This window comes from Orcinus orca, chromosome 8 (assembly GCF_937001465.1).
Source record: "Orcinus orca chromosome 8, mOrcOrc1.1, whole genome shotgun sequence".
NCBI lineage: Eukaryota > Metazoa > Chordata > Mammalia > Artiodactyla > Delphinidae > Orcinus > Orcinus orca.
In genome coordinates this window covers 35,510,460-35,523,914 of record NC_064566.1, presented here as the reverse complement: position 1 = coordinate 35,523,914, position 13,455 = coordinate 35,510,460, and the positions used below count along the sequence as shown (strand labels likewise).

Here is a 13,455-nt window from a genome sequence, read left to right as displayed (position 1 = left end):
TATAGATTAAGCTCAATATTCTGAACCAGCTTCTACATGTTCCATCCGTTCTGTAGTATCTCTTCCATCAAATCAGGAAAAAATACCCTAAAAACGGAATCTTGAAATTCAATGTGAAAAATACAAAAGCCAAGTCAATATTTTCATTGCGAGATGGCGGCCCCAAACACTTTCTTAAATTAGGGCTGTTCTTCCAGACTAAACTGCAGAATTAAAAGACCACCTTTTATCCACAGTGAGGTGTTGAGCAAATCTTAAGACTCACCAGCAAAGACTCATGTTACTCAAGTAGCTGAGAGCAAGGTTCTTAAGGAGTTTTCCCCATGTCTAATTTTATTTCCTGGCCTAATGAATCAGAGCATTTTAGTCTAATATGTTCCTATTGTCGCTTTTTCCCACTTAAAAAAATCCTGTAAATCAGCAGTATTTAATGTTCCAAGATGACTAGGGCATTGAGGAGAATTTTTATTGCATCAGTGTCTTTATAGTTGGACAGTTTGAGAACATTGACTGATGGATCCTTAGTTCTATGATATCATTAGCATAAACCAGTGGTAAGTAATTGTAGCTTTCTCAAGATGAATGGATATTTTGAGATTTCTTAGAAGAGGATGGTTTGGAGTAGGTCAGTGTGCACTAAGGCCAACTCACCTTCTGAATATGGTTATCAGTCTTGCTAAAAAAAAAAGAAAACTTCCCTGCAGAGAGCATGTGACGGACCATTTGAACTGGTAACTGTAATACTGATTGCCACCTCTCTCTTCTGTTATCAAGGGGATTATCCAAGATGGGAAAATCATCTTTATGCCGAATGGATACATAACACAGTGTCCGAACCTGAATCGCAGTAAGTAGCAACTTAAAGCATTTCTGAATTATTAATATTATATAGCTTGTTGATAATATCAGAGAAGCACTTCAGGAAGGATACAAACAAACTGTTTACATTGTTGACTTATGAGGTGGTGGGGTTAGTGAGAGATTTTATGTATACTAAAATACTTCTGCGTCTTTGGATTTTTAAAAAGCTTATGTATTTGTAGAATAACATTTGAAGGTAAGAAGAGATTATGTGAGCAGTTTTGGGTCTGTAATGTTTCATATAATTATATAAATATATGTATATAAACTATTTTTTAAACTTCTTGACTTGGATATATATGAGTGTACTTTTGCTGCTTCTGTGATCATTCACAATTCTTTAGTCCCAATAAAAATGAGAGTTTAGTTTAAATTTAAAAATGTTTTCAAGGTAAAAACATACTGTCCTTTTCAGTTAGTCCTTGTTCCTTTCTTTTTGCTTATTAATAAAAGGAAAAGATCTAGATCTGAAATCCTCTGTGAATTCACTCCAATTTTGAAGTCACACTTAACCAGAAAAGCGAAAACACTTTTATATAGCTAAACAACTACTGTTTAAAAAATATATATATTTTTCTGTTAGCACAGTAGCAACATTTATTTTATATTTTCTTTATTGAGCTTGTCCAACTTGCAGTGATTTCTTAAGCCTGGTGCAAGGAATAATGGATTTACAAGAGCTTTTGGCCAAGATGACTGCAAAAGTAGGTATCTAAATTTCACTCGTGATGTTTCATTTCTTTGTCCATCCTATCTGGAGTTTAGAATGATATGCTATAATGGAAACATTTTTAGTGTTGGCATCTGCGATATGTTACTATAAAATGGTTTATTCTTTTTTGAAATAGGACAACCTATAGTAAACATAACCATTTGCGCCTTTGATACTGTTAGACTGTATCAAAATACTTAGTTGAAAAATGTTTGGAAGAAAAGCAATATGTATCACTGTATATTCCCTGGGAGTGGAAAAGGAATTTGCCCATTGGCTATTAAACCAGTAACACTGAGAGATGATATATGGTCAGAGTCACTGCTGCTTATAAGCTAATGCATTTTGGATGCAAGAATCATTGCCAGTAGTCGGAAAGGGCAGAATAGCTATTGTTAGGAACAGATTATTGTCACAGGAAGGCATTATATCACATTTCTAATATATGATGCATTTCAAAACTGGTCCTGAGTTAAATAGTGAAGGAGGCAAAGTTTGCCTTTCAACACCTTCAGTTTTATAATTCTGCATCTTTCCCTCCTCCCCATGATTCACTTAACAAGCATCTTTTGAGGATCTGCTATTTGCCAGGCACTGTGTTAGGCACATAGGAGGCAGTGATGAAGAGGATGTGATTTCTACCCCAGAGACGTTCATATTGAGCGGCAGAGCCGGGAATGTAAACGATTAGGGGCTTTGATAATATATACTCATAATGTTTAGATGGATAATGAAAAGCCCTGAGCCTTGTGAGGAAAGGCGCTGAATAAATAGAAAACGTGGCCGATGCTGTTGTTATGATACCGATCAGTCGTGGACATGAGTTCTAGCCTAGGGCAGAGAAAGAATTTGGTTGGCCCTAAGAGACATTATGCTCTGCAAAAGGGAGAATTTTAATAACAGTGAAAATGATACCTCAATCCTATTCTACCTGCGGCTCTGACTGCTCCTGCCATCAGCCATAGCACGTGGAAAAAAATCAGTGGGTAGGTCGGTGTTTGGGATGTACGGCTGTATTTTGGACTCAAAGACTCTGCTGCTGAAGATAATGTTTCTGCTTCAAACTAGGTCTCTGGCCAAGTCCCCTTTTGTCTGCAAAGGAGAGCACTTTTGTAAAGAGAGAAACTAAAACTGAGATTCGAGAGATTCTTTTCACTTCAGAGTACAGTGGAAATGTGAAACGTAGGCAATAATTTGCCTTCCCAGCTTGTGGCATAGAGAAGCTTTTATGTCATATCGTCTGAAGCAGCTTGATCTCAATACTGTTAATTATATTTTAGATCGCTACCAAATTTTTGGAACAAGAAACATGCCACTCAGCCTCAGGTGACTGTGGTTCTCCATCTCCTGGTGATGAGAGTGCCCTTTTTCATTCTCATTCTTTCCCATTGCAGGAATGTCATTTTTCTCTTTTTAGCTGTACATTATTATCTAACAGCCACACTGAGCTCTGTCCACAAAACATTATTATGTAAAATGGCCATTTGTGAGGCAGAAGGTATTTAATTGTGAGCAGAAAATGGTTTAATCCACCGTCTAAACACCCCCAGCACTCTGGAAGATTTATAAAAGTCTATTTCTTTCAAACCGTGAATAGAATTATAATTAGAAAACTGAGTACTTCCATCTTCACTGCAAAATTTGGAGTCTGTGATAATCTAGAAGAAGAGTTGGCAAACTTTTCTTGTAAGGAGCCAGCCAGTAAATTTTAGTCTTTATAGATCAAGAAGCAAAATTGAGAACATGATGTATATACCTATTTCACTTCAATATAATCAATCAATATAACATGAAAGGGGGCTTCCCTGGTGGCTCAGTGGTTAAGAATCTGCCTGCCAATGCAGGGGACACGGGTTTGAGCCCTGATCGGGGAAGATCCCACATGCCGCGGAGCAACTAAGCCCGTGCACCACAACTACTGAAGCCTGTGCACCACAACTGCTGAAGCCCGCATGCCTAGAGCCCATGCTCTGCAACAAGAAAAGCCACTGAATGAGAAACCCGCACACCTCACCTCAGTGAAGACCCAATGCGGCCAAAAAAATAATAATGATAATAATTAAATAAATTTATAAAAGAAAAATATAACATGAAAGGATGCTCAACATTGCTAATCTTCAGGGAAATGCAAATCAGAACCACAATGGTACATCACCTCACACCTGTCAGAATGACTATCATCAAAAAGAACACAAGCAACAGATGCTGGCAAGGATGTGGAGGAAATGGAACCTTTGTACACTGTTGGTGGGAATGTAAGTTGCTACAGCCACTGTGGAAAATAATATGGAGGTTTCTCAAAAAAACTAAACTAGGACTACCATATGACCCAGCAATTCCATTCCTGGGTATATATCCAAAGAAAACAAAAATGCTAATTCAAAAAGATACATGCACCCTAGTGTTCATAGCAGCATTATATACAATTGCCAAGCTGTGGGAGCAACCTAAGTGTCCATCAACAGATGAATGGATAAAGAAGATGTGGTACACACACACACACAGAGGAATACTACTCAGCCATAAAAAGAATGAAATTGTGCCATTCACAGCAACATCAATGGACTTGGAGGGCATTATCCTAAGTGAAATAAATCAGACAGGGAAAAACAAATGCTGTATATCACTTATATGCGGAATCTAAAAAATACAACAAACTAGTGAATATTTTAAAAAAGCAGCAGACTCACAGATATAGAGAACAAAATAGTGGTTACTAGTGGGGAGAGGGAAGTGGGGGAGGAGTGATATAGGAGTGGTAGATTAAGAGGTACAAACTATTATATAATAAGCTACCAAGATATATTGTACAACACAGGGAATCTAGCCAATATTTTATAATAACTATAAAGGGAGTATAACCTTTAAAATTGTGAATCACTATATTTTGCACAGGTAACTTATATAATGTATTGTACATCAACTACACTTCGATAAAAAAATATAACTATTGAAAAATGTAAAAGTTATTCTTAGCTCACAGGCCATACAAACATAAGTGCTGGGCCAGATTTGGTCCATGGACCTTAGTTTGTCAACCCCTGATCTGGAATAAACTGGAAAGATATTCATATTAGGTAATATTTATTGAGCATTTACTATGTGTTAGTTACAATGCTTAAACTTTTATATTCACTCTCTCTCTAATCCTTCCAGCAATCCTCTGAGCTAGGTTTATTAGCCCACTGTCCAGATGAGAAGACTGAGTCCCAAGAAAGTTATGTAGCTTTTCCCAAGAAAAGTGGATGGCAAAGCCAAGGCTCAAACTTAGATTCTGTAAGTTGGATCATAACCGAGGAAGTTTATGGTTGGAGGAGAGAAGATTAGAAAGAGAACCAAAAGATATAAAGAAGGAATGACTGATGGAGAGAGGGAGGTGAAAGCTACCAGTAGGAGGATGGCGATACCAGTGAGAAGAAGAATGAGCCCATAAGACGAGAGGAAAAGAGAAGTGTGTGTTCAGATGGTACCTGTTGGGAGTGAAACGTTAGCATAGAGCTTGTGGCAGCTTTTGAAGGAGGAATGTCAGGGCAGGGACAAGCCTGCTTAACTCACCCATCTGGTTACAAACACTTGTTTTCCTTAGATAGATGTGGGAATTTTCTGAGTCCTGGGTTTACATTATGTGTCCTCCTGCCAGGACCGCACAGGGGTCACTGCTATTGCATTACCTCCTTAAGGGTTTTCAGATCATAGGGACTGCTCAGAATCAGACTGCTAACCTAGGATCCGCCAGGTGAATTCTCAGCAAAGAATTCTTTAAGACTTCTGAAGGAAGATATTTCCCTCTAGCCAGTGCCATGGTCTGAGTAGGAAGGTCTTCCTTCTGAGCCTGGTGCAAACCTTGTTTCCTTTTCGTTCACTCTTAAGCTGAGGGTACAGCCCTTTGGGGCTGTACCTTGATGTAGGAGTTTCCTTTAAGACATCCCATCTTGGGCAGACCCTGTTCTCTATTTCCTCTCCCTGGCCCCCTGTGTGAGGTGGGAGCTTGAGAGCTCCACGGTTTGGCTAACGTCATGGAGGTTGGCTTTGGTGCTCACTCGCCTCCCTGGATCCCTGGCTGTCAGTTTGTTTTGGCCACTGTGGCTTTATTCCTTTTCTGTCAGCTCCTGTGATGATTTTTAAAAGTTACGATTTGTGTATATTGTCCAGCATTTTAGTTGGTTCAATTGGTGAAGTCTTTTAGGGTACCTAGTCTGCCATCTTGGTGGAAGCAGAGTGTAATACACCTCTTGGCAGAGTGAAGGAGATGGAGTCTGGAGGGATAAGACGAACTGGAACTCAAGTAGGGTTCCTGGGTGCAAAGGGAATTCTGTGGCGCCAAATCGACCTGGATTTGGGCTTTGCCTTTAGTTAGGTAAGCCTATCATGGCAAGATTTAGCTGATGGGTTTGGAGGTTTGGTTTGAGTTGCCCAGCAGCTGTGATTAAAATAGGCATTAGTCATGTAGATCATGGTGGAGATAGAAATGGGCTTTGGAGTAAGATTCATCTGATGTTGAATCTCATTTTTATCACTTCTTTGGTTGTTTGCAGCCTGGAATGAGTCACTGGTCTCATTTCTAGCTGCAGTTTCCATGTATGTAAAATGGTGACAGTTATTCTTCGTTTTATAAAGATTGCATTGAAAGTTGCTGTCAGAGCCCTGGTCTAGAGCCAGGAGGTTTTGGAAAACAGCAGGAAGTCCTCACACTTGGGTCACAGTGGAAGCCATGGAATCCTACCGGAGAGCGAGCCCAGCGCACAAGCTGGACAGGAGTTGGTAGCCAAAGTCACATCAAACCAAACAGACACAGACACCAGGTCAGCTCAGGGCTGTGCCTAGGAGGGCTTGCTCTTCCTTTTCTCCTTTCAAAGTATAGGGTGATTGAAAATGACTGTGCCCTTGCTTGATGTAGGAAAGATCAGGGAAGCAGCTTGCATGTAGCTTCAGGTGACAGAGGTCAGGGTACAGAAGAGCCGTCTTGAAGAATCCCAACATTGTGGCAAAACCATACTTTTTCAAGGGGGAGAAGGTGCAGGGAAGCGGTCCCCTGATACTTCCCCTAAGTGATCTACAAGAGACCACCAATCCCCTGGCTTATTCTGGAAATTCTCCCAGGTAGTCTCTACACTGTGGGAACCGCAAACCTGCTGAGCCAGGTACGCAGCGATAGGATCAGGCTGTGTCCTGCTCTTGCATCCCATCTGTGCGGTAATCACATTCTTCCTTCAAGCTCAGGAAGAAGAGATGCTGAAGATGGGGAGTTTCTTGATTACTTCTGTTTAAATCTTTGACAAATCTATTTATGTAAATCAAGCTTGGAGTGGCGTTTCAGCTTGTAACATTGGATTTTGAGACTCATTGTTTCAAGGAGCTCAATAGTGATTTTTCAATTAAGCTTAAAGGTTTAATACAATAGATTTCTTTTTTCCCTTTCATATAGCAAATGCCAAATAAATAATATTTCAAAGGAAAAAAGAAATCTACTGCATGACTAATGTACTTAGATTCATTCATTGACCTCTTACTGTGAAAAAGGCCTCTGCTGTCTGTCTTTGAACGTGTAGAGTTAAGAATAAATGATTCGGTCCATGGTTGCTTGGATAAGCGCGCAAAGGTAAAACAGAAAAGAGTTGTAGATTTGATACCGTATCTATTTTGGATCTGCAGGCATTCTTAGAGAAAATGGCAGGTAGTGTAGAAATAGCTTTTGAAAATGAACTTGTATAAATTCAGCATGCTAATGCCAGTGACAGAAAATGTAATTCATTTTTTAATTCAGAGTTGTTTTTCTCCTTTATTGTTGCTTCAGGATTTAAGCAGGGGAAAAGGAAGGCAAGATTACATATTAAGTGCCTTTGAAAAATTAGCTTTTTGCCTTAATATTCCTTTGTCTTGGTGTCTGTCTGATATATTCTTATCATCACAGAGATTAGGGTTTTTTTTACTGTTGTCAGAACAGGCTAAATATATTAAAAATTTAAAGACAGTACTCAGAAGGGAAGCAAAATCGGCCTTGAGAATAGCTTCCATTGTATTAAAATCGAGGCTTTTCCTTGGGGTTGAGTTTTGTAGGTGAGCATAGCTCGGCTTTGTTGGGCAGTCCTGGAAATTGACAATATTGCCTTTAGGCAAAGCTCCTGGATTTACAGGAAACTTGGATAGATACAGAATAGCCTTTTGAACTAGTCCTTAAGAAGTCCCCTTCTTGGAGTGATACAGACACTAGGGTTCTTCCAGACTTTCAGAGTAAGACAGGCACTTTCCTCTCACAGATTCCTCATCCTGAGCCACTTTTAGGAAAGATTCCCTTCTAGTTCAACTCTTCCTTGTTCATTCCACGGTCCTATGTCTATCACGACCTTATGTGGGAACTACTGAGGCTATAGAAATGAAGTAAAGATAATATGTGATGAGTTATCACTTCCTTTTTATTATCTCTTACCAATACACGGTTTTGGTACTTGGTGTCACCAAACTCTTGGAAGTATATGTTATCTGCATTTCCTAAAGAATTCCCAGAGAACGTAATTACCGTCGATTCTGGATGCTCTATGATTAAGCTGGAGATTTAAGTGTAACTTGAATGTTTGGAAGATCATGTATAGTAGAGTCATAGGAAGCTAATTTTCAGGCACGGTCGACTCAGTTTTTTCAGGGTTGATTATAGTGCATGTGGTTTGTTTAGGATTCTATTTGTTCTTTTCCCTTCCTCTTGGTACTACCCATGGCAGGCAGACGAGGAACAAATTTTCTTGAGAAATTCCAAAAGTTTAGAGCAAGAGATGGAATAAATGACAAAAACCAGGTTGAATTACCTGTGGATTCCATTTCCAAAGAGAAGCACTGTTATGAGTAATTGAGAGGAGCATGTACGGAGTGGAACCATAGAAAATGTAGAAAGATGGTAGAAGTCATCATTAGCCAGGTTCAACCATTATAACTAAAATGTTGCCTCCAAATAGTCTTAGTTGGGATCAAAAATTGATTCAATCTCCTGTGTGGGGAAAATACTCAAGACGGGGATATATAAGTATGATTGAGAAGGAAAAGGAACTGTATGATGAATTTTTAGAAAGTGGTATTTGTTCTTCTATCATGACCTTCTCTATGTAAGGAGAAAGGAAGAAGGGTGAGATTGCTACCAGGCCGAGTTACTCCTTGGTATGGATGTGATGACAGAGAGATCATACCACATTTCAAGTTTTTTTGTACCATAGTTTTGAAGGCAACCTGGAGTCACCTACATGGACAATGGTCAAGAGGGAGGGTTGGAACCATATCACGAGGAGCTGTTAGGGGAACCTGTTGGGGCTGACTGTGGTCAGGGGCAGGCATGAGGACAGGATAACCTCAAATGTTTGTAGAGCGGTTAGATTTACTCAGGCTGGGCCACAAGGCAAAACTAGGTCTAATAGGAAGAAGGGAGAGAAATTTCACAGCTCAAGCTAAGAAAGACGTTTCAAATATCCAGAGCTAACCAAGAAAAGTAGCTTTCCTTGGAAGGTAATGAGTGTCCCATCACAGTTACATGTGCAAACAGGGGCTGGATGACCACTTGAAGGGGTTACTTGTCACGTCATTTAAACTTTATAAACTCTTTCAAATCGGAGATTCTAAGATTGCATGTTTAATGGTAGCAGTTGGGTGACCTAAAAAAAGGAAAAAGGTTTTCTTTTCTTTCTTTTTTTTTTTTTTTTTTTTTTTTAACAAAGTCCTCATCTCACCTGGGGGTTTGGTTGCCTCTCTTGAACTTGTCTGAACACCAAAGTGGATTCTGGGGCATTCTATTTGGAGGATACTGAGCTGGGGAGAAATAAGATCGGCCTATGACTTCCCAGAATTTTTCATAAAAGAGGAAGCAGTGACTTCCCAGCTTGTAAACCATGACACTCTGGTTAGTGTGTGAAGAGGAGGGATAGGATTGCGGGAGATAAATGTAAGGGCTTCAGAGCTGCTGATTAGATCTCCTGTAAACATTGTAACGAGTCCTTGAGAACACATTCATTACAAGTGTTTCTGTGTGAGTTTGAGCTGAAAGCACACACGTTGATGAACACCCATGAGGTCCCTGAGATACAGTTTAATGTCTCATTTGGTGCTCATTAGACCATGGGAGCCAATATGTCTTCAATTTAGAATGCTTCTACCTTGTGTGAAATTAAAAAAAAAATCTTCGAAAAACAGATCTGGCTAAGAATCATTGAACTGCTTTGAGCAGTTTTTTCTCCTCCCGCTTGGATTTATTTTTTCTGGTTGCGATTAGCTTTGTTAGGACAATGCAGTTGAATTACAGAAATTACACGTAGTAACTCTTGTTTGCAGCTGAACTATGCAGAGACAAGACTTAGTCAATTGGAAAACTGTCATTGTGAGAAGACCTGTCAAGTGAGTGGACTGCTCTATAGAGACCAAGACTCCTGGGTTGACGGTGATCACTGCAGGAACTGCACGTGCAAAGTAAGCCTCTTTGTACCTAAGTGGACAGTTTTAAGAGGGCAGTTGTACAAATTATTGTGTAACCTGTTTCTTTATAATGCTGACTCTAAGAAGTACTGCCTTTTTACGAAGTGCCTACTTAGTAATTGGCGCAATTGTGAAGGGAAGCTGGAAAAGTGTCATTGCAAATGCAAATTCTTATCAAGAGAAAGCAGATTTTAATTTCCAACACACTCTAATATGATCTAACATGATTAAGAAGCTTACTGTTTAGAGATTAGAGTAGCAGAGGGAGGAAGGGACTCCTTTGGTTTTCAAACCACCTAATGGCTCATTCACAACTTTTCTCTGCTATAATACCTTTTAAAAAGGTGGTTTAATTAGTTTCTAGGTGTTTGCGTTGTATTTGACGAGGTAGCCATTTTCTGTTTTAGAGAATTGCAGGATCCCCTGACTTTCTTTCAGGTTATCCATTATTTGTATGTACTATTTGATCTGTTTCAGAGAATTATAAGAGGCTCCCCCAAATTAATATGGAAACCCTGTTCAGTTGAAATTATTTGATAACTATCTGAAGAATGCCATTGTTTGTCTGCAAAAATACAAAATGATTGTTAGCGCTTCAACAATGGTTGACAGGGTCTGCAAAAGGTGTTATTTATGTTCTTGTAAAAATAGGCTTTTCTGTTTTCTGCCTAATCTACTTAGTCCACATGGGCAGGTGGAATAAAGCCAGTGGTGTATATCAGAAAAGTAACTGAGGTGGCATGGGTCCGTTTGGGCTGGAGAAAATTCTTTATTTGGGGTCCTGGAGTGGACTGGGAGTTTCTCACACTGCTTCTGTTTCCCTGGTGAGGCTTCTGAGATGAGATGTGAGCTTTTTGCTGCTGAGGTCACTTCTGCTGAGATTCCTCTCCCTGTTGTTCCTTCCTCAGAGTGGCGCTGTGGAATGTCGAAGGATGTCCTGTCCCCCCCTCAGCTGCTCTCCAGACTCCCTCCCTGTGCACATTGCGGGCCAGTGCTGTAAGGTCTGCCGACGTGAGTACTAACTGAGGGTCAGGGTGGCCCTCTGTGCTTCGAGATTGATTTATTCCCGTATTTTTCAGGCCCCAATTGATTAACATTGATGAAAGGAAGTCCTAGCAGTTGATATAATAATAAATGTATGATAAGAGTGGCTATATTTTAATCACTTGTGACGTGCAGACACTTTACATAGGCTATTTTTTGTTTTAAATCCTCACATCAACCTTAATTATTATTCTTTACATTCTTATGTAGAGGGAACTGGTGTTCACAAGTATTAAGTCACTTGTCCGCGGTCAAACAACTGGTAGTGTGTGGAATTGCTCCGTAGTCAGGACTCCAAGGCTCCGTGTGCTTTGGTCCCCTCATTTTGATTGATCAAGGGCCACACTCTGTTTCGGCTCTGAGGTCTTGGCCAGGTTTCCTGTTATTAAAGGGCCTTTGTTAAGAATTTCTGGATTGAACTTCAGTTAAAATATTGGAACAATTTCCTTCAGAGTTGGCTGGTCCAAATTATATAATGATTTAAAAATCCTTTTCCCTCTGAATTACAAAGGACACTCTTTCAAATGAAATGGTGAAATGAACACTGAGACAACCAGGAAGAGTAAAAGCTGTCATTTAGAATGATTGGTATGTGCCAGTTACTATTTTAGGTCATTTCATTCTATTAGCTTATTGAAACCTCACTGCAATCTTTTAGGTGGGGATTATTTTTATCCCTGTTTTATAGGAAGCTTGGGGAAGATAGTTTACCAAGTTTGCAAGGCTGGTGAGTGACAGAGGTGAGATACAAAATGAATTCTGTCTGACTACAAAGCCCAAAGTCTTTTTATCAAACCATATGCTTTTCTTTGAAAAAGGAGAGTTTAGGTTAGAAATGTGCCATCCGATGGATAATTTTCAAGACCATTTCTCTACCAAAAAAACCACCATCATCACTAGGTCTTCAAAACACAGTGGTCTAGTTTTTTGTCAAGAATAGCATGTCACCTAATATGACAGTGGAAGTGGGGATAGCTGGTCTGTTTGTACCAGCCCAATCTTTTTTTATACTCTTTCGAAAGGAACTTTGGAAAATGTCTTCTATTTATGGTTGGCATGGTACACCCATTACTCTGGAGGGCTTACGCAGAGTTGATCTAAAAGAAACTTTCTTATTTCTATTCTAAGTGCTTTTGGAAGTCATGTCTGGCAATACAGATAGATCAGGGGCCCAGATGTTGAGATTATAGTTTGATTCCATGATGGAAAGATAGTTTTTAGTAGCCATAGATTATTTTTTTCTATCTTGATATATTCTATATAATAGAGGAAGAAGTTGAGAAACTTAGGAATTTGTTTAAACAATACGAGGTACTTTTAATCTATTACTTTGAGCTCTGTGGATAGATCTGTGAAAGCTGTCTCTTGGCAGTTGTTGTTTGGACATGGGAGTAGGTGAGTCCTTCAGCTGTTTTTTGTGTTAAACTTTTGATAATCTACTTGTAAAAGCGATGGAACATTTGAAAACACATAAGGGTAAAGGTAAAGATGGAAAAATCACCCATAATGCCACCACTTGGAAACAAACACTCTTGAAGTTGTAGTGGATTTCGTTTTTTAAAACTTATACTTTGTGGACAATTGAGGTTTTATTATGCAGATAATTTTAACCTACTTTGTTGACTTACCGTTATCACTTAAGTGTATTACTATCCTTTAAAAAACTCTGTATAAACCTCATTTTAATGAGCTTCATAGTGTTCCACCCTTTGGCTGTTGTGTAACTTATTTAATTATTCCCCAATTGTTGGAGAACTAGGTTGTTTTCCCACTTTTCACTATTGTAAATTACTCTTCAATAATATGTTTTGTGAGGACACATTTTTGTATTTTACGTTTTCTTAAGATAGAATTCTCCAAAGTAGAATTATTGGGCCAAGAGACTGACATTTTCAAGGTCCTTGATGTATATCATCCAATTATCCTCTCACTAGAAATGTGTGGGATAGTCATTTTTCTTTATTCTAAGTTACTGGAGAATATTAAGTTTTAAAAAACATTTCAGCAAGTTACCCGATTTTACCAAGATGCTGATACATGAGCTAGCTAAACCATCAGTGTGCTTTTTGCCTTTGTTTGGAATTGATAGCAGTTTAGCTAGGTAGAATGAATTTTCTCAGCAGCTCTGATCGGTAGTTTGAAATGTTTATAGTTTAATAAAATGGTAATACAAATAAATGCTTAAGAACACTGCTCAATTATCATATGACCCAGCAATTCCACTCCTGGTCATATATATGGAAAAGACTAGAAGGGTGGGATAGGGAGGGTAGGAGGAAGATGCAAGAGGGAAGGGGATATGGGGATATATGTATACGTAAAGCTGATTCACTTTGTTATACAGCAGCAACTAACACAACAATGTAAAGCAATTATACTCCAATAAAGAT

The 13,455-nt window shown here is 39.1% G+C and overlaps 1 protein-coding gene across 2 annotated transcripts in view; it reads left to right on the top strand.

The window, feature by feature from the left end:
• The window catches only part of NELL1 (neural EGFL like 1), an 868,290-nt gene that overhangs the window by 186,247 nt on the left and 668,588 nt on the right, over nucleotides 1-13,455 (top strand). For both annotated transcript variants that reach the window (XM_004263922.4, XM_004263921.4), the window contains exons 6-9: nucleotides 775-847; nucleotides 1,483-1,565; nucleotides 9,881-10,015; nucleotides 10,930-11,032. In XM_004263922.4, coding sequence (XP_004263970.1) covers nucleotides 775-847; nucleotides 1,483-1,565; nucleotides 9,881-10,015; nucleotides 10,930-11,032 — 394 coding nt within the window. The remainder of the gene's footprint in view (nucleotides 1-774; nucleotides 848-1,482; nucleotides 1,566-9,880; nucleotides 10,016-10,929; nucleotides 11,033-13,455) is intronic.